Here is a 22752-nt window from a genome sequence, read left to right on the forward strand (position 1 = left end):
ATGCTATTCACTATGCTATGGAATTATAAACTAGTATATTTTTGATTTCAATCGTTTGTAACGCGTTTGTTTTATCAAAAGTATCAGCTGGAATCAGATTTCACAATACCTACCTTTTGAAAAAGGTCAGTGTTCTTTCAAGAACTGTGTATTTATAAAGATAACATTATCTTGATAGGCATGAAAATAGATAAAATAATGTACTGTTGCGTCAGTTGGGTTGCTGATGAAAGCTCAAAAAAGTCATAGAACAAAACAATTCTTTTAGTTTCATTTTAAAACAAGAAAATGGCTACCTGTGTTTTAGCTGGAAATCAAGTGACAATATCAAGTTGGTTGGTCTTCCTGTGGCATTCACGTGGACTGACGGTTTTCCGCGAAAAATAAGATGGCGGCGTACAAAAAATTGATTTAGGGGCTGTTTATATGGAGGCGAGCCAGCCTGGTAAGCGGGCTAGCCCGGTTTGCCAAGATCTCGTCTCGGCCTCTTTTCATTGTAAAAAATGCTTTGTGTTTATATGGGGAGACGGGCTGGCCCGCTTACCGAGATCTCGGTTGGGCGGTGCTGAGATCTCGGCAAGCGGGATGGAAAAATTCCCATATAAACGAGCCAGCCCGGTAAGCGGGCTGGATTTGATCCTACTGCGCATGCCGCCATGTTTTTTTGTTTTTTTTTTGATTTTCGCGGGACGAGTTCGTATGCTAACGAGGCTGGATGATCACATGACTAATTTCATCCCGGTAAGAGTGCTGAATTTTCCCACATAAACGCAATCCAAAATTCATCTCGGCCAAGCGGGCTAGCCCGCTTACCAGGCTGGCTCGCTCCATATAAACAGCCCCTTAGATTAGCATGGTCAAGTTTTTTCCCCCAAATAAGCGAGCAAATTAATTTAACTTTGTGCCTTATATTCCTGAAAACGAAGGAACAAAGCTGTAACAAGTTATTTTAAAAAACTGGACGATTAATATCCCCTACGACTGAATAATTATAATGAATATCCTGCTGTCTATAAACGAAGAAAGTCTTCAAGCTCTAAACCCCAAATACAGGCTTTTTCCTTCATCTACATGGAAAATACGTTCCATTCTGGTGCTTAGTAAGTTGTTCCGGGGAATAATCCAAAATGCAACACGATTCACAATCATACTGTGTTGAAGGGTAAGGAAAAAGTGCTAGTACACGTCTACACAAAAGTCTCCGCTTGAAGTTAATTTTGATGATCCTTGAAAATAACTTACATTGCAGAAGAATATAAACTATAATTGTTTATTAGAAACCAATTTAAGGCTTTTTGGAGGATGTTTACCAGTTTTCCTGTTGGCTTGAATCTCATTGAAATTTGTGATATTGTTCAAATAGGATTGAGCAAATCCGTCATATATTTTAAGGTTAACAAGTGCCCGCAAATTTTTTTCTTGTTTTAGTAATTTAAGACATAGATTGAATTGCCTAACAGCCATTTTTGATGTTTTCAGTGTGAACATTGGAGATATTGACCTCTGAATCACAAGATATTACAGTAAATTCAATTTTGGCAATTTTTGGTCTCACAGATACTGTTGCCATGGCAACGGCTGAAAAGAAAAATACACCTCCTTGCCTGGTGACACTAACTGACCTCTCTATTTTATAGAGAAAAAAGTTTTACATCTCTGCAATCAATAATAAAGGTTTTCTGCTTCAGTAAAAATGAGGCAGATTTATATTGGTTTTTGGGTCAAAATGGGTATTTTTAGGGGGGGTACCCTAACTCACCAACAAAATGACGGATCCCACTAATACTCTAGGATAGTAAGTAACTCGCCAAGACCTACAACTGAGCCAAGTTTCAGCAAAATCGGTGAACCCCCATGTAGCACCCCCTGCCTGGTTTTGCCTGGTCCTATCATGGACACACTCTTAAACATCGAAGAAGACGAAGATGAGGATGCAAAAGAGGTAATTCGGTCCTTTCTGAAGGACGTACTACAATACAGAGACCACAACATAGTTGAAATACAGAGAGTTCACAGGAACGTAAGAAAAGTTGGATATGGAGCAAGACCGATTTTAACCAGATTTTTGAGATACAAAGATTGTTAAAATACCCTGTCACTGTGTCGCAATCTCAAAGGAACAAACTTTCAAGTGTTTGCAGACCTCCCGTATGAACTGGTGAAAAGACGAAAAAAACTGATGCCCATCTATGAGAAAGCTAGAAAGAACAGGATTCCCGCCAGTTTCAGCATAGCTGAGCCGGACAAGTTGTAAATCAGAGGGAAATTATGTCAGAGCAGCAGTGACCTTAATATTTAATATTAGTAAAAAATATGCAGGTGATTATAGAAAATCTTGCGCGGTGATTGGTCAAGAAACCAACACTATCACACGATAATCACCTCGAGCAAAAATCCAAAATGGCGGCAGACACTTTGTTGCTGTTACCGGAAAAAAATGCCTTTTATCTTCTTTTTTTCCCCCTTTTTTTGAAAGAATCACTTGTGTATTTATACTAAAACAATTATTTGCCTCAGGCTCAGTGATTATTGGGGAATATTTGCCTCAGCACTCGAAGACTCGCGTCTCGATAAATATTCCCGATAATCACTTCGCCTTCGTCGAATAATTGTTAACTAAAAAAAGGACTTTATAAGTGAGTACTCAAGAACTCTTACTCTTGGCTAGTAAATTAAATAATTTAGTTGAAAATAATAATAATAACAATAACAATAGCAGGTTTCATTGTTGATTATTGGGGAATATTTGCCTCACCGCTGAAAGACTCAGGTCTCTGTAAATATTCCCCGATAATCACTTCGCCTTCAGCGAATAATTGTTAACTAAAAAGGACTTGATAAGTAAGTATTCAAGAACTCTTACTCTTGGCTAGTAAATTAAATAATTTAGTTGAAAATAATAATGATAACAATAACAATAGCAGGTAACATTGTTGACGTATTTCCGGTGACGTGATAACCCTGAAAACGAAGCTGGCCGTAACGCGGCCGTCAGTTTAGCCATCATTTTTTAAAACAAAGTGTTGCCCTTTAAAAAGTGTATCTTGATATAATTAAGCTAAAGTTTTGTCACGATGGGTAAAACGTGTATTGTATTGGGTTGTATGAACAATGATTCGGGGAAACATAGGAAAGAAAATGTGAAGTTTCATCGGATACCAAAAGAGGAGCCCAGGCGAAGCATGTGAATAAAATCTATCAACAGACGAGAAGAAAACTATGGAAACTTATGGATTCCTTCTTCAGACAACGACAGAATTTGTAGTGAACATTTCGTTATAGTTAAGGTGGCTCGACCCCCTCACGCTTGACCGCTACCTTCCACTTTTGGAACGCTAGTGCATAAACGTCTTTTATCCGATTGCAAATCTTTTTTGCACATAAGTCACAAAGATTGAATTAATATTTGATGCAATTTTTAGTGAGATCGGACGTCATAACACGTGATTATGATGAAATATTTGTTTTCGTTTAGAAAATAATTTTAGCCTTGCAGAGCGTTCAACACTAAAATGCTTCGTACCACATAATTATATACTGGATGCCTCCATTTGTGGGGATTTTTGAAAAAATCTATCTAGCTAATAATGAGATATTTGAGATTATTTAAATATAGTGCATAATCTACTTCAAAACTAAACAATGGATTTCATACGGCCGAAATTAATATTTCAGAGCTATATATTCACAAAAGTTATTGCTCATTTAGTTTTACTCTGTATCTAGTTTTAAAAGGAACATTTTGAAGGTAATCGACTTATGCGATTTTGTGAAAACGTATAGTGCAGAAGACGGGGTAAACATTTGATGCGCACTTTTCATCGCAGTTTTCTAGTCAATCTTACTAGATCTTCCATTATTCTAAAATTCGCTGATCATTTCTCTCAAAATTACGTCAGGATACAAATTTGAACTTAAACTAATATTACACAAAATTGCAAGACTATTGAACTCATTTAAAGCGATCTAAAGCGAACGAGAAATACAGAAAACATTGATCGTTTCCCAACGATTTGATGCTCTGGGAATTCTATTGTTTGCTAATGATCATAACACCAAATTCTTTCGCACCATGCACGGTCTCATCTCGCTTGGCTGCTTTCCGATTTACTCCCGAAGTATGGTTCTTTATCTAAACTCAAAAGTCTTGCTCGCTTCTTTCTTGAAGTTTTAATTTGAGGCATGTTCGCCAATTCTATTCACTCACACTGACAAAGTACATCATGACAAACGTCCCACGTTTGAATTAAAAAAACAACTGTTTGTTACCAAACTTCGGGGGTAAATCGGAAAGCAGCCAAGTGAGATGAGACCGTGCATGGTGCGAAAGAATTTGATGTTATGATCATTAGCAAACAATAGAATTCCCAGAGCATCAAATCGTTGGGAAACGATCAATGTTTTCTGTATTTCTCGTTCGCTTTAGATCGCTTTAAATGAGTTCAATAGTCTTGCAATTTTGTGTAATATTAGTTTAAGTTCAAATTTGTATCCTGACGTAATTTTGAGAGAAATGATCAGCGAATTTTAGAATAATGGAAGATCTAGTAAGATTGACTAGAAAACTGCGATGAAAAGTGCGCATCAAATGTTTACCCCGTCTTCTGCACTATACGTTTCCACAAAATCGCATAAGTCGATTACCTTCAAAATGTTCCTTTTAAAACTAGATACAGAGTAAAACTAAATGAGCAATAACTTTTGTGAATATATAGCTCTGAAATATTAATTTCGGCCGTATGAAATCCATTGTTTAGTTTTGAAGTAGATTATGCACTATATTTAAAGAATCTCAAATATCTCATTATTAGCTAGATAGATTTTTTCAAAAATCCCCACAAATGGAGGCATCCAGTATATAATTATGTGGTACGAAGCATTTTAGTGTTAAACGCTCTGCAAGGCTAAAATTATTTTCTAAACGAAATCAAATATTTCATCATAATCACGTGTTATGACGTCCGATCTCACTAAGAATTGCATCAAATATTAATTCAATCTTTATGTGACTTATGTGCAAAAAAGATTTGCAATCAGATAAAAGACGTTTATGCACTAGCGTTCCAAAAGTGGAAGGTAGCGGTCAAGCGTGAGGGGGTCGAGCCACCTTAAGCTGATCATAATCGTAATTTTCCCCATGTATTTGTGATACAGAGTACGTAAAAAAAGTATAAAAATGTCTATCTATATCTATTTATTTCGTGTACAGTTTATGAAAACAAAGTCTTATGCTTTTGTCTTTGTTTTTGTATGAGCGAACACGTGTTTCTCTCAGGAAATATTAAAACTATGTACATTCAAAATATTTTTGCTTAAATATCGCTCAAAATCACCTAAGTGCCTTCACGATCAATGTAAACAATTTGCAATAATTTTTTTTGTGTGTACTAGGAAAGAGTGATAATCCAGAGAGCCCAGACTATAAACCAACGATGAATATGGGATATTTTAAAGGTTCAGAAACTGCCAGCAGAAGATTTTCTAGAATTTCTCAGCGAAATTATAAAAAGTCAATTGAAGATTTCTTTGCTGAACGATCAAGATCGACAGAAGCCAGCAAACGACGGTATGATGATGATGTGACACGTACAGATACAGAAATGGCAGCAGGCGCTTTATTGGATTTGTCAGAAAATAAAGAGAACAACAAAGGTAGGAAAATGATATCTTAGCTTATATTGTTAAAATACATTTTTTTCCATACAATTTCTTTGTACAAAAAGCTGCAATAACTTTTATATATTTAAAGTTGTTTATATTAAAATTCAGTAATAATAATATATAGTATATTTTTATTTACATATATTATATTTCTTTTTTTCCAGATCGATTTATACATGATATCTGCTTGTAAAGATTAGCAGAGTTAAATATGGAAAAGAAGGAAATTTTAAGGGAAGTTGGCACCGCACTTCTTCAAGAACAGATACACTCCTCGACTATAAACAACACACCAAAAATGAGGGCCTCAACACTCGTGAATCTCTCCACGAATCCAAATGAATCTACTCTTTTCTATACTGGCCTACCATCTCATGATTGCTTTCTCTGGTTAAGTAGTTTCCTTGAAGATTCCTTCCCGTCATCAAATATTCTTGTTTCAGCTGATGTTCTTCTTTTGGTTCTAATGAAACTTAGGCTAAATGCACCTCATAGGGATTTATCCTACCGCTTTGACTTTTCTCCATCTCTAGTAAGAACAGTGCTTTTATACAGTGCTATTAGACAGTGCTCTTCCTGTGTTTGCAAAGCAAATCCGTTTCTTCATTCACTGGCCCTCGAGAGAGAGAGGAAGCAAGACGATCTCAGCCGCAGTGTATCAAAGATACCTACCCTAGCTGCATTTCTATAGTTGACTGCACTGAAGTTTTTTATAGAATGTTTTTTGTCTTTATCAGTGATTTTTCTCATTTCTTGAGACCAAACATTGTATTGACCCCCTGTGAATGAGTGTGGCTGTGCCCCTATAAGGAGTTTGTTATCACTAATCTAAATCAAGCCACCAAGCAAGATACTTAACCTGCTGTATAAACCAACAGTAACAGTAACTCTTAGGGGGGTGTTTAATAAAAACCATTTTTTCTTGGTCGCAGCACAACCCATACAACCAGTGCAAGAACAGCATCGTAAACTACTACATCGGTCCCTTCAGATATAACGGTATGTTAAAATAATTCATTTACACACAATTCAAAGCACAATTGAAAGGAATCGATCAACCAAGCTTAGACAATTTAATTGATAATCACAACAAAACTTTTTTTTTTAGATCCATATGCATGGAAAGATTCTTGAGCAGCTGAAGACTCTCAAAGATTTGAAGGAATTTGAAGTCCTCACTAATGGAGAATTTTCGACTGAAAAAGAAAAATTGACGAAAGAAAATATAAGCTCTGCAGCAAATACTTCAACGGGAAGGGAAACGTAGAGTTAAATGTCTCAAATTAGAGTTAAATGTGTGCAACATAAATAGTACTCAATAGTGCTAAATTATGTTAATTCTATTGTTCTCTATTATATTAATTAAGTGATGAAAAAAAATTACTAGGATGCTGTTAAATCGCTCACGTATTCTCACAATGGCGTAGAAATTTATTTTTGCATAGTCTAAACAAATAACCACAATCATCGTACCATAAGTATATGTAAATATTTTAAAATATGGAAATGGAAATAAAGATTATTGTTATTGTTATAAGAATGAACAATCGTTATGTTTGTATTTTTTTATGTTTGTAAGATCCGTGTATCTATTCACGGTCAGCGGTATACCACTGTATGCATATCATTATAAGTTTTCATTCTGGGCATCGTTCAGATTGTGATGGAGAATTTACCACGAGGTATGTATAGAGAATTAGCGTTTAATTTCGTTATGTTTGTAGCGAATGTATTGTAAAAAGATTGTAAATGTTTCAGAACCGTAGATGAGCTGCTATTGAAGTGTATATGAATCGCAGATGAATGCAGAGAAGTATTATTGTAAACGTTCCGGAGTATTACAAGTAAACAACCAAGTTTGAGTCCATCACGAGTGTCCGTGTTTCTGGCACAAAGCAGTACGATGCCACAGTATTTGCTAATAAGAATTTCCCGAAGAGGCAGAACAAAGATTTCTCCAATAAGCTTAAAATGTAAAATAGGACTAAATCTAATGTATAGTGCCTATGAGTTGCCCGCCAAACAGATTACAGCAATAATTTGTTTGTTTATGTATTTACTTATTTATTATTTTTATCATTATAATACTGAACACATTAATCGTTATCATTTTAAAAGCTGTTGAGGTTAATCTAAACAAACGCATTATTTAATTACTCTACTCACCCATTATTGCTACAGAACGAGGATTTGTTCAATTAAAAGGAAGCAGATGGAAGGTTTTGCAGGAGTTGGAAGATTTTGCACGAAGTCAAGAAACGTCTGATGATTAGTTGTTCCGCGATGCACCGCAAGATCAAGAAGACCTCCAGTTCAAACAATGGGAATCACAGTTAACCGTGGGGACCAATTACATCGATTTCTTTTAACCTCTGTGAGACAGCCTATGAAACTATAACCCTCGTATCTTGATATCTGTCAGTCCTGTGAATACAGTAAGCGACGTTACAAAGTAAGAGTTAGTTACCGAGAACGGAGGTAATAAGCGATATACATCCCGAGGGCCGCAGGCCCGAGGGATGTATATGGCTTATTGCCGACGTTCGAGGTAACTAACTATTTTAGTCATCAATTAAGAAGGTTTTCTATAATATTCTGTTAGACTTTTAAGATAATGAAAATAAAAAGAATTTTTAAAAATATTCGTGGTTCAGTTGGAATTTTAGAATGTATACAAAAGGGTAAACATTTTCCGCTTTGTTTTTATATTTCCCTTGTTGTCTATAGAGCATGAACAATGTGAGTTGATTATAAAGGAATTTACTAATGCCCTCTAGTCCCTACAGAGGTAATGTGGCACATAGTTTTAATGTTCTGGAAATCTATGATGCTAATTAAACAAAAGTGCAGATGATAATAGAAAACCATAGATTTTAGGGTTTCGTAATCACATGTGGCTGTATGGCAATGGAGTTGGAGAGTAGTGACGAAGAGGCAGTTTTTATAACGCCGAATACCATTTCTCAGCATTCAAGCTCAATTTTCAATTTGCAGTTGCATGATTTTTTGTTTGATAATGCAAATTGTTTGGAAGTAGAAGCCAACATCGGAGAGAAAAATAATGAGTTAGAGATACAAGAACCGAAGCGGGACATTGCCGTTGTTTCCGATGTTGATCTACATCGCAGAGTTGAAGCCACAATACCACATGGAACCAAATGTGCTACAGCTTGGTGTGTTCAGACCTGGAAGGAATGGGCAGAAGAGCGCTCAAAATTACGTTCGACTTTGGTCTCGGATAAATACCAAGTAGTCGACCTCGACATACTACAGTTGAGCAAAGAAGAACTCGATTACTGGCTAGCGAAGTTTGTATTGGAGGTACGCAAAAAGAAAACTCCAGGTGAATGCTATCCACCAAATACTTTGTATCAAATTTGCTGTGGAATTCAAAGATTTTTGAAAGAAAACGGGAAGCAAGAATTCAAGTTATTTACAGACACTTCGTTCAAGCTCTTCCAAGATGCTTTAGATTCCGAGATGAAACGCTTAACATCAAAGGGTGTGGGAGTCCAAATAAAGCAAGCTGAGGCGTTTAGTGAGGAGCAAGAAGAAAAATTTTGGGGCAGTCATGTTTTGGGTTTACATTCGCCAAAAGTGTTATTAGACACTATGGTGTTCCTCATCGGGAAGAATTTCTCCTTGCGTAGTGGTAAAGAGCATCGTAGCCTTTCATTTTCACAGCTTAGCTTAGTACCACCAAAGAATGGGGAACCCGAAAAGTTGGTGTACACCTCGTATGGAGAAAAAAACAACGCTGGAGGTTTGAAACATCGTTCATTCAAAGGAAAACGAGTTGAACATTATGCAAACGAAGAGCGACCTGAAAGATGCCTGGTGAATTTATATAAGAAATATGTATCTAAATGCCCAAAGATGGTAGCTGACAAGCAGTTGTTCTATTTGGCTCCCCCAAAAAAAATCAGCGACAAAGGTAGTCTATGATTAATTATTTTATAATAGTCACCCTAAAAGCTGGAATTTGACCAGGCTCTAGAATTAAGTAACTATATTCTTGAAATAAGAAGATTTTGTTCTTAGTATCATTGCAAAATCTTATTACAAGATGGATAAAAGCTAGAAATAAGAGATGGTTTTCTCTTAGAGTATAACTTGATTCTTATTTTGAGAGTACTATTGGTGCTTGTTTGGAACTATTCTTATTTTAAGAACGCTTGTTCTCAAAATAAGTATAGCAATGTTGTTCAATTTGAGAAATGATATCACTTCAATATGAGAGAGTGGATATCTGCCATTGAAATAAGAGATGGTTTTCTCTTAGAGTTTAACTTGATTCTTATGTTGAGAGTGACAAGGTTCTCAATAACAACGATTCTTATTCTGAGAACCCTAATGCTTCTCAATATAAGTAGAAATGATGTTCATCTTAAGAAATAATCACTCATTTTGAACACAACAAGTATATATATTTTATTGCCAAACTATAGTAACACTTTCAAATATACAATACAACATGGTATCACAACTGCATGACTAGAATTCATATGCCACACTGAACTTCTTGCTAAAAAGTGTTCTCTCTCTGTACAATGTATAATTTCTCATTAAACTGGTAAGTGTGACATACTTTAGGATGACTGATTTCACTTGATGCTAATATTTCCTGGCCCTCTGGCAAGTGTGGTTCTTCAATTTCATAAGTATTTAGCTCTTCACAGAATGATGTTGTATGCATTACTTGGATAACAAAAAAAATACCATGGTACTCAACATACCAAATCTTTATAATTCTTCCAAATTCTGGAGCATTTTTAGACACGTCAATGAAGTTATTTTTCCCTGGTTTATATACAGTACCATAAATAGTGACAGAACTAAGAAGGAATATATTACATGCATCCACTTGATTGTTCTGAATGTTGTAAAATCTAAACAAACATTCCCTAACATAACTAATATCTTGGGCACTAATAATAGGTTTAGAACTGCCAAATACAATATTCTTTTTAATTAATGGACATGGATCTATACCTTCATTTAATACAATATTGTCAGCACATTCCATACTCTGATGTCTGGTAGAAAGTGACAGTGGAAGATTTTTGAAGTTTCTAATGACTTTTGCAATGTTTTTGAAGTATGAATGTTTTGCTTCAAACCTCATACACCAGGATCGGATCAGCGGGCCAAACATAAACATTAATGAGGGAACATGCACAAGGTAATGAAGTTTTGGTGTTATTCTTGCATTGTACAGTTCCTTAAACAATGGCAGATAACTTGCAATCTTGTTCTTTAAAACTAGGATGGCAGCATAACTGATAGAATGAGAGAAGCACAACATCATTATTTCAAGAAGTGACATAAAGCACTTCCAGTGGACTGAGTACAGGTCTACACACATCCCCAAAATAAATGGCAAAATGTTACAAAGCAATTGCATTTGAGCTGCACTTTGTCCAAGGTTTGTACTTTTGTCAAAAAGAAGATCATTCTCTTTAATAACTACGGGTCTGTCTTTTTCTTCTCCATAGCCAAGAGGAAAATGTTTAATTTCTCTGTTGAGGTCCAGAAGGGTAAATGCAGAAATTTCTGTGATGTAGTGATGGAACAAATACTTAAGATGATAGCTGAGTATTCCTTCCAAAAAAAGATGCATAACATCTTGAGGAAGTTGTTCGCAAACATCAAAATGTGGAACATTTATCAGGTTTGTTCTTCTGTTAATTCCAAAATGCTTGGAATAATATTCTTTCAAATACTTAGATGGTGCATTCTCAATTTTGTTCAAGTGTTCTTCATGATCCTCCTTTGTACGTAATAAAAACTCTTCCTCTTTGTAATAATTCTGCATCTGCTCAAAGTTGGTCATACAGTGACGACATTTGCGACGAGCTCCACCAACCCCTTCTTTGAACCCACCAAGAGATTGAGCTGCAGGTGTGTCAGCAAGTACAGCGAGCAATGACCCACGTAGATACAGTGATCCACCAAAAACAGGAAAGGGATAACCTTGATCTGTTCCCAGAATCTGTAAGTCTTTAACCAAAAGTGCCAGGATTAAGTTTATTCCATACTTTTTAATTAACTCTTTTTTACAAATTGATAAAAGATGTATGGACTTCAACTTTGAGCGAAACTCTGGTAATATATTTACCACTTGATAATAATAAAAAACCAAGGGAGTGGCATTTGTTACTGAGCGGATTTACTACATTGACATCATCATAGTATAATAAGATCTTAAGTGCTTGGCCATCACAGCAAAATAATGGATGATGACATACAAATGTACCATTGACAAAATCTTGCATTGTATCTGGGACACTTGATTTACATGGTCCTTCCATTACCATTTTAAGCAATTTTGGAGATGAGAGCTGAACTTGAAGAGTATCTAATATTGGGATGTAGTAGAAAGTGTCTTCAACTTCCGATATTCTCTTTTTATTATTACACTTGACAATTCTCCTTGATTTTCCAAGAACATGTTTCTGGGGTTCCTGAAAAAAGGATGCAAGGAAATAAAAATCAGGGTAAATGTGAGATGAGATTAAATATGGAAAATTTAGAAAGATTTAAGACACTTTTTCATAAAGGTACGACTATATTTAAAGACAAAAAAACTTCTTAATTTACACATTATATTTGTCTACTAACCACATATGTACTTGAGGTTTTGTAGAAGTCTTTCTGCAGCCATGTGGTTGTTAGCTCATCAAAAGGGGTAGAAACCTTATCGAATGCATCATCAATACCATCAACATCTTCCCAATTTATATTTGAGTGTGACAAACAGTCTTGTACTTTCCTCTTTAATGTTTGAATTGTTGTGTCAAAAAGTTGTGATGTTATGGTGGCAATTTTCTGAGTTGCTTTATTAGTTAATTTGTTATTCTCCTGTACTTTAACAAGGTACCTTCCAGCTAGATTGGAAAGTGAGAGAGGTTCATTATGGTGCATGTCTTGGGTTGGCATAACAGGAATATTCACACCAGTAGACAGCATTTCAGAATCTTCACCAGATGACATATTTTCATCTCTTCCATTCCCAGATTCATTATCCCCAGTATTATCTGAAATACGAATATGCTCTAGACTGTTATGTAAGTTGTGCACCAAATTTGCTTCCTTATCCCATCCCCCCTCCCTAAAAAATGACCGGTGTTTGTTATCATTATGCACTTGTCAATTTTAAGCCCCAGGTGGGGGACCACGGGCATACCAGGGGGATTTGACATTTTGATGTATCTCAAGCATCAAATTCCCTACCCTCGGGACTGCTGCTGATGTCAAATACCCCTTCTCCAGGAGTTAAAATGATCCAACTGTTCAAACACTTCTTGTTCAACCTGTCAAATATCCTCACGCTCGGGAACTTGTGGTATGTCAAATTCCTTACCCAAGGGAAAGAAATAAATGTCGCATCTAATTACGCATTCAGAAAGCCACAAAATCCCGTTTAGTCAAAAATGTAAAATTTTCCAGCAAGTACTATTAGATTTTAGGCCAAATTTATTATTTATCTAAAAATAAGGGACTTACCAATAATCTGGAAGACGCCGTCCTGATTTTCGGTCTCGTAAAGATGTTGCCGATGAGATGCACGCACGTGCTTACAAAATGTATTTGCCTTGGTAAACTCGGCACTACAACCATCTAGTTTGCACTTAATGTGAAAACGTTCGTCGTTTCTGTGTGTTGAGTTATAGTGCGTTAGAATAGAATTCAAATATAATGCAAAAAAGCCCAAACAAAGTAAGCACTTCCAAGCCATGCTGAATATTACTGCGATTCCCAACATCAATAAGTCGGTACCTTAAATATTTTTGAATGGCGGCAGTGAAAAACTAAATTCCAACGTGCAACTCACAACTACCGAAGGCTGTCAGGGCGTCGAAAGGCACGTTTAAGCAATCGATATTAAGCTGGCCAATGAGATTATGCTACAAGATCACATGAGCCTTTCTGAAAGACTTCTCGTGCTCTTTGAACTTCTCGCGTTTTGTGAATTTACCCGAACAACGAGTACAATGGCGAGTTTTATTGAACGTTTAGATATTCCTGATGAGCCAAAACAACTGGCTGAGTGGCTTAAAAGAAGGGGATTAGGTGCAAGCATCTGTTCGACGATTTCAGGTACGTTCAATAGCGGTTAGACTGGTAATTTTTGCAGTTCGAAATATTTACATTTTTGGCGCCAAAATATTCCTAAGTTGTGGCGTTTTATATAAATTGGTTTTCGATAGAATGATTGCCTTGTAATATTTGTATTCCCTTAAATCAATTGAAATTGATTTTTGACATTTTTTATGAATTATATCAGTGAATCTTAACGTTAATATCTCCATCCATTTCGAAACGAAATTGCTGGAATGGGTCATTATGCACCTATCAATGTTAAGCCCGAGGGGGGGGGGAGGGGTACCCCGGGACGAGGTGAGGACTTTGATTTCAAATAGATTTTGTCTGTCAAAGTTGCCCCACCTCGGAAGTGATCTGGCTACAGCCAAACCTTCTAAATAAATCCAAATTTCTCCGTTTTATCGTTCAAAGTTAGCTATAATCCTGGGGCTAAAAATAGCGATCAATGTCCATGCCTCATCCCGGGGTCCCCTCCCTCGGGCTTTACATTGATAGGTGCATTACAGTAATGGTTTGTCAAATCAATATTTTTATACCTCAAGGCAACTGACTTTCATATTAATTATCTAAACTAAATGTCTTCAGTAACTGTATGTGATCCAGGCACTTGGAAAAGAGGCACTTGGAGGAGAGGCATTTGGAGGGGAGGCATGGAGGGGAGGCATTGGATGTAATATAAGTGAGTGTCAACAAAACGTTAACCCTTTTTGGACCTCTTATTTGGACCCCCTGGAAAATTTTCATTGCTTATTTTGATTGACATATTAGGAGGGGTCCATATGAGAGGTCAATGTTTCATTGGCACTCATGCCAGTTTAAATAGCTTTTATATAATACATTCCATTTAGTAACATTTTAATTGGATATGTTTGTTGCAATTCAGCTAATCAAATCGATGGAAAGACATTTGTCAAATTGACAAGGGCTGACCTTAATGACCTGTTCCCTGAAAATTTCCATGCCAGAAAGGGTATATGGGATTTAGTTGAGGATTTGGTAAGTAATTGAAATTGACTTTGAATAAAAATCCAAATTGTGTCACGAATTAACAAGTGATTGTTGTGTGCTTAATATTACCCTTAGTGGTAAAGCATGTTGTGATGAATTCTTAATTTCATATTCTTTCAGCGCCAAGGAATACAACAGACTGTAGGTATTGATAACAGCGAACACAACACTGACGAGCCATCTTCAGAGGTAATGAAAAGTTATAATAATTTTTGAAGCAGCTTTAATTTGTTTTGGCTTGTGGAATTGTAAGTTCTCACTCTATGCAAGGGGTCATGATATTTACCATTGTTTGGGGTTATCCCTCAACATATTGTGGAAATGAAGGAAATTTGGATATTTTGTCATTCAGAAATATAACCATTTGACCAGGTTCTGAAAAGGGTCTACTGTATTTGAAATTATATCTGACCTCAGGGTGCTATTAATTTTGCATTGATTTTTTAAGGAGCAAGAAAGTTACTCTTTGTCAGCTGGTAAGAAGAAGAAATCCCCATCAAGTGCATCCACTAGGTCAGTTATTTCATCAACATCTTCAGTTGCCAGTGAAGAGCACTGCAAGTTGAGTGGCACTTCCAAAAAGCCAAAATTGATGCCAACTGTCACAGAAGAGTCCTTTGATTTTCCAATGTCTTCTGAGGTGAAAAAATGCATTGCTGAAGATAAAGACCTTGATGATTCTACAAGAGCAAAACTCATCAGGGACTGTTTTACCTGTATGAAAGCACTCAAACAGGACCAAGATATTACAACAGAAGACTTTGAAGTGGCTGCAAAAAAATATGCACTAAAGTGCCAACTTTGAGAGACGAAAAACCTCTAAATTGGCCGGATGGTTTGCCTTTCCAGTATCGGGTATGTATGTTTTAATAAATTAAAGTGTTTTTCATAAACCTGTGAAATACACTTAAGGATATTTAGAACTATAACATCCATATTTTTTTGTTTTCTATTTTCTGTAGCTTATTATTATGCTCTAATAAATTCACTTTCTTTATCACAGGTTTTTGAAAATCACTCTAATAGGATTTGGGCTCAGTGCTATGTCCATGAATATGGGTGTTTTGTCCTTTCATTTTTTTTGGTTGGGTATATATGAAAGTGTATAGTATATGTATGTATAACTTTTTTTTTCAAGTCTTCAGTAAAGTGCATGCTCCAGAGAAGGCAGTATAATACTACCTATTCAAGCTCACGTAAAAGACGAACATGTTCAAGTTCAGTTAAAAGTCAAGAAAGCAGCACATCTAGTGGGGAACTGGAGGACGATCTTGAAAAGCACTATTCAGAAATTATGAAAGAGCTAAGAAGGAAGACCCCCAACTTCGAAGCAATAAAAACACTGCAAACGATGACTTTCCAGGCCCGTGTTGATGTTATTGAAGAGGAATGTGGTGGAAAGGATGCTTTAGAGACAATTAAGGAGAAATTTCCATTCCTCATGAAAGAGCAACTGGTAAGATTTTTGATCATCTCAATTATTTTCAATTTTTATGAAGGGCAATAAAAGTTGAAACAAAATTTTTGGAGGAAATGTTTTTGGTTAATGAATGGCAGCCACTTGTAACTAAAGTAGTCAATCAGTAGCGAAGCGTGAACGGTGACATCACAACTTGGACAAACAAGCCAATTTTTTCATCTCCTTGAGTCTGTTTTTGTTACATCATGAACTTTGTTTTACAAGTTCTACAGATGACAGATTAATAATATTTGTCATGCCTCTATTATACAGGCTATTTTTAGTACCACTGCACAGCGCTATTATAGAGATGTAGACTAAATCATTGTGTAAAGTCCTGATTATAATTCCTTACAGTCACTGACTGAGTTGGAATCCCATGTTCAAAATCGGGAGAAGAAGTGACAACTGAAAAGTTCTTGGAAAACTTAAAGATGTTAACTGATGTCAAAGCGAATGAAGACCTGGATACAGGTATGATGTGGTATCATTTTTGGACTGATGTTGAAACCTCCTGAGGTGATGGCTTCTATGTTAGATATCAAACTTTGCACTACAAATCAAAACAAGCAAATCTCACAGTAGGTCTCGTTCATTTCACAGAGCTAAATAGTATTCTGGTCAATTTACCATAGGCAACTTGTCAGGTAGTTTAGCTGTCCTTAATCATCTAAATACAGATAGTTTTCAATTATAATTTGTTTTTATTTTCTTTCCTAAGATAATGGAGCAAGTGCAATTAAAGCAGTTGAAGAAATACCCAAGCGTCTTGGTCTTCAGGAGAAAATTATAATTTCCATTCCAGTAAGTGACAATATTGAAGCATTGCATGCATGTACTGTGTGTTGAACAAAAACTGACACAGTTTCTTTCTTTTCAATCTTTTGTCAAGGATGTAAGGTCCCCAGATGATTACCTGCTGAAATCCAGTGAAATTACAAATGCTCCAACATTAGCATCTTTCACAGATGACGATATTAACCAGCCCCAGTTACTAATTGTCATTGATAAAAAGGTTGCCATTGAATTGGAAACAACCAATTACTACCAGGGAATCTTGATACTTTTAGCTTGCTATTTTGCTTTTAATCTAGCTTATGACAAACAGAAGCAAAATCTGTTCAGATTTTTAGAAGAGCATGTGTTAGGTTTGAAGCCACTAAGAAAAACAATGCAATACAGAAAAATGGAAAATACTTTCTTCAAAAACTTGAAGGCTGCTGTAAAATAGGTTTCATTGATAGGTAAGCAGTTGGAAATGTGAACGTTTAGCAATTGTTGGTTGTGTTGTTGCAGAAGCATTATTTGCTTAACTTTCAATGTAATTTTGCATGCCAATTATGTAGTTCAATAAATTGTTCATTGTTGTGTAAATCCCTTTTTTAAATATGTTTATGCAAATAAAATTGGTATTTCATCACATTTCTCATTTAGTAAGATGATACATTTCTCAATACCAGAGAATGGATGTCTTCTATTGAGATTGCTAATTTTCTAATATCAGTATAATACCAGAGAACAGATATCTACAATTGAGATCCTAATCTTCTAATATCAAGATGCTACATTTCTCAATACCAGAGAATAGATATCTACAATTGAGATACCTAATCTTCTAATATTAAGATGCTACGTTTCTCAATACCAGAGAATAGATATCTACAATTGAGATACCTAATCTTCTAATATTAAGATGCTACGTTTCTCAATACCAGAGAATAGATATCTACAATTGAGATACTTAATCTTCTAATATTAAGATGCTTCATTTCTCAATACCAGAGAATAGATATCTACAATTGAGATACCTAATCTTCTAATATTAAGATGCTACGTTTCTCAATACCAGAGAATAGATATCTACAATTGAGATACTTAATCTTCTAATATTAAGATGCTTCATTTCTCAATACCAGAGAATAGATATCTACAATTGAGATACCTAATCTTCTAATATTAAGATGCTACATTTCTCAATACCAGAGAATAGATATCTACAATTGAGATACCTAATTTTCTAATGTTGAGATGCTACATTTCTCAATACCAGAGAATAGATATCTACAATTGAGATACCTAATCTTCTAATATTAAGATGATTGATTTCTTAATATAAGAGAATCGATATATATTAAACTTAGATATTTAATTCTCTTGTATTGAGAGTTTTACATTCCTCATTTTGATAAATTCCAGAATTTGAAATAAGAGCTTCTTACTTCTTATCTGGGGACCTTAAAATAAGAGTTTTCTTCTTAATTTAAGAAATCAAACTTTTAGAGTGAGTATATTACTGTGATGTTAACATATATTATATGATACTTTCCGAATGGTTCACTGCCAATCCTGTTGGACACAACACACTAGGGCATACAGTTCGAAGGTTGTGCAAAGCCGAAATCGAGGGATATTTCACCCACCACAGTCTAAGGGCTACAACGGCTACGCGTGGACTAGAGAAACTTGTTCCAGATAAATACATCATGGAACGAACCGGGCATAGAGATGAAAGAACCCTTCAAAAATACCAAAGGCCAAGTGCAAGTGTCAAGACAGCGATTTCCAAGTGCTTTGACAGTGGAGGTAAGCCTTTCAATGAATGTATCACATCTACGGCAAAAAGACCTAACGAAGATCTCGATAATGGCGGCCAGGAAAACAAGAAGAAATGTAGTGAAAAGGATGAGTAAAACCCAGTTTGTAAGAAGTATTATTTTAAAAACTGTGTTGTAAACTTTAACACATAAACTATGAGCACTAGCAACGATTTGATAATGTAATGTTTAGAAAACATATCTCTATAGTTTTTTTGAACGTAAACATTAATTAGATTAGTTCTGTAGAATAGTATTATTCCCCAGATAGTTTACTCATCAGGCAGCAGGGAATAGCGGGGCTGATATGAATTAATGTGATTGGCTCATCATAAATTCAAGGTCAATATATAGTTATAAACCGGGTTTATAACTATATATTGACCTTCCATTCATAATAAGCCAATCAGATTAATTCATATCAGCCCCGCTCTTCCCTGCTGCATTTCAATTCCCTCCCCGGGCTTTAAGTTTGTCCATTGTAGCAGCAGTAAGGGGGAATCGTGATTGACCCATACATCAGCGCGGGTTATTCCCACGCCAAGTAGGCATGCGTTCCCCCGCGGGTAAAGCCCGGTTAAACTCGATTTGCCCCCTTACTGCTGCTGTGTTCGCGAGATCTATGATATATATATGCACGAATGTAAAGAATTTGCTAATGATTTTTGTATAAAGTGCTTGAAACCCAAGTTTGTACCTACTAAACCAAATAAGTATATTTGTTGTGGTAAAAAGATGCAAATAGAAGAGGAAACGTCAGCACAGTGTTACGAGTGTGGTAAGAACATTCGCAATGCCGTGCCTTGTGCTACTAGGGAACAATATTACTCTAACGGAGGTCATAAGAAGACCCCATACAAGAGAATAAAATACTTTAGGGACTGGATGAGTCATGCCCAAGGTCTTCGGCCGGTGTATCTTGACAACGAGGTAATGGAAGCGCTCAACTTAAAAGAACCAACCCCGCAAAGCTTAATGAAGACATTGAAAAAATTAAAGCTAGGGAAATATTACAAGGCCATTCCCTACCTTTTGTCTGAAATTACCGGTGACTTTATTCCCAAGGTTTCTGAAGATACTTTGAGCAGAGCCGAGTGGATGTTCCGTAGGCTGGATAAGGATATTCCTTATTACCCTGACGCAATTTACGAAATATTTTACGAGATAGACCCCAACCACCCCCTCTTAGGATGGATTCCAAGGCGATGATGTAATTCGATGGGGTTTTCCCTTTACGTCACACTTAACTCTAATGATATGCATTTTACACAAGTTTTTTCACAACTGTGTAATATTTTGTGAAACCACTACAGGCTGTGTAATATTTTGTGAAAACGATACAGGCTGTGTAATATTTTGTGAAAACGATACAGGCTGTGTAATATTTTGTGAAAGCGCCACTTACTTTGAAACAACTACGAGATCGCCGTGACCAGTGCATGGAAAAAATCGAGGAGTGTAAGACAGTGGCCTTGAACTCTGGCAGAGCTGCCATGGATTCGATTTCATTTAACGCCGCCGAGTTTTTTCAAGCATTGACTGAAATGGGCGATAAGCAGATCGAAGATTTTTTGTTTTTTTCCCCAGTTGCCTAAGATATTAGATTTATCTCGACAAGCTGCCACTGAGGAATTAAGAAGAAGGAAATATGAGGCTGATATCAAGAAAAAGACGGAAGAAGCAGCTGTAAGAATTCGCCACAAATATGAAACTCATCTCAAGAGAGAACGAATTGCCGAGCGGCGAGTAAGGAAGTTGAGGAATTGTAGTGTTGGCGCTGAAATCGATTCTTCACAGGAACTACGAACTTCAATTTCAGCCCATTATTCCTAAGCAATTTGGGTTTATCAATAGGACACGACTTGTATTAACCCGGACTTGACGAAATAAAAATTGTGAAACTAATTACGCATATTTTCTAGACTATCGCTCAATATGCAAATGAAATCCTGTCTCGCTTTTTTCAAAGCAAATATTTATTGAGCGAGCTTTCTTTGGAGCTCTTCTTTTGCTTCTTGGTAGATCTTTTTGCGAGATTCCTCGGAAAGATCTTTTACGACTGTTTTTTCGTTTCTTATGTCCGACTTTAGTTTCTCGTACTTTTCCTCTTCAGCCAGGATAAGCGAGAATTCAACGTCATCTATCTTTCTGTCACGCAAAGCCTTTGAGACAAGGTCGGTAATAGTATTTACTTTAGACCTAGACAGAGCTATTGTCGTGTCGTGTTTTGATATTTTGCTAGACAACTGTTTCATAATACCCGTAGCAACAGCCGAAATGATACCACAGGCTGCCCCAACGCCGGCCAAAGGAACCCCAACAATTACTCCGGGTCCAGTAAGCGAAGTAGCAACGCCGGAGCCCGTTAACACTACGGATATGGACCCCGAAGTTATCGCAATTTTATGTAGCGTACTCCGGGCTCTAACGTATTTCTTCCTAACTTTTTCGTAGTGTTTTGTCTGCCCTTCCAAGTAAGCCAGTATTAAATTTGCTTTATTAAGCCTGAAGTTTTCAGCGTTTAGTTCGTTAGGACCCTCCTTGGGTATATCAGGATACAACTGAGGTGCTGATGGTATAACATCCATTACATATACTAATGTACGACGCTTTTGGGAATGACATTGAGGAGCAGCCACATCGCGATAATCGGGACTACTGGAATTGGAGAGCATTTAGGAAGATGTTTCCACATGCAGACCCCAGTAAGTTTGAGCGCAGACCCGACGGTATTTATTACCAAGGCTCTAGAATGTACAGCAATACGGACCTAAGTCCCAAGCCTAAGATACCTGACGAACATACTACGAAGCCTGAAAAGAAAGTGCATTTTGAGTCCAATTTCCCAAAAATTTATTAGTGACCACCCAGGATTACCTATTTTACAACGAAGATGGTGCAAATGGCTTTGCTAAGATGGTTACCTCTTTGGAGATTCCCGTGGGTCCTGCGAGGTTTAAGACAAAAGTCAGAGACATCTTCAGAGAAACTGCCATGAAACATAACTCAGGGAAAGAATCCAGAGAATGGTTATCAGGTCCCAAAATGCGGTATTGGCCGCAGCAGCTAAACTTTGCTGTCTGGGCTGCTACTAAAGGATGCGGCATAGCTGCGGATATGTTTCATATTCCTTTCCTAAGGTTTCATGTTGCTTTTACTATTCGTAGGATATTGTTTGAGTTAGGAGTGCCTGCTTCCTGGTGACACTGTCTTTAACGCGAAGGATAACAAATATGACAAGGTTGCATGGGAGCGCCTAAAGAATGAGTTTAAGCTTACCAACCCCGATTTTCGCAACAAAGAGGGTGCCGCCCATGGTTTAGGAGAGACTTACACCTATGCTTCGTATGTTGGTGCCAGCATACAAACTCCAGGCATGGGATATCCTAGCTCCTACGAATTCTCAGACTTAGGAGGCAGTGGAACGAAAGGAAACCTAATTTACTTCATTCAGAGCAAAGAGAAGTATCCTTGGGCGCCTTGCTTTGCCGCAAAGGGCATTGGCCTAAAGAATCTCGCAAGGATTAATCGAAGCATCGAAGCCTTTGTTTACTGCATTCTAGGAGCACAGGTTAGCACTCACAGCCCCATTGTAGATGCAAGCGGTGCGTCGCAGGAAACACAACAAGTATTCCTTGTCCTCTTCGAAAGCGCTGTTAGAATGAGATCTCTAAATCAGTTCAAAGGTATCAACTTGTGGTGCAGCAATCTAAAGATTACGCCTTAAGTCCTGGTTGTTGGTTAATGCCAAGTAATTTGGTTGTCAACGCTAATTCCGTTGTGGGTTACAACAACAAACTTCAGCGAGCTACTAAGGATATGAAGTATGGGGTGAATGACGTGAACTCAGATATTCTTAAGAATATTCCTCACTTCGTAGAGAAACCAAAGAAGGAACACACAGAAAAGCCAGCGGTCAAGAAA

General features: G+C 36.7%; 1 protein-coding gene across 1 annotated transcript; it reads left to right on the forward strand.

Moving 5' to 3' along the window:
* Positions 1–9141: 9141 nt before the first annotated feature.
* LOC148904807 (transcriptional regulator QRICH1-like) lies at positions 9142–18924 on the forward strand. Its single transcript, XM_089024518.1, has 3 exons — positions 9142–9595; positions 12170–12188; positions 18576–18924. The coding sequence occupies exons 1-3, from the start codon at positions 9142–9144 to the stop codon at positions 18922–18924; spliced, it is 822 nt and encodes a 273-aa protein (XP_088880644.1).
* The last annotated feature ends 3828 nt before the right edge of the window (positions 18925–22752 follow it).

This window comes from Actinia tenebrosa, unplaced genomic scaffold (genome assembly GCF_029948245.1).
Source record: "Actinia tenebrosa isolate PJP-AT-01 unplaced genomic scaffold, QUT_ActTen_1.0 PGA_scaffold9__36_contigs__length_13948895, whole genome shotgun sequence".
Classification (NCBI taxonomy): domain Eukaryota; kingdom Metazoa; phylum Cnidaria; class Anthozoa; order Actiniaria; family Actiniidae; genus Actinia; species Actinia tenebrosa.

What these genes read in the sequence shown, in the direction of transcription:
- LOC148904807 (XM_089024518.1), top strand. Translation starts at nt 9,142, where the DNA reads ATGAAACGCTTAACATCAAAGGGTGTGGGAGTCCAAATAAAGCAAGCT.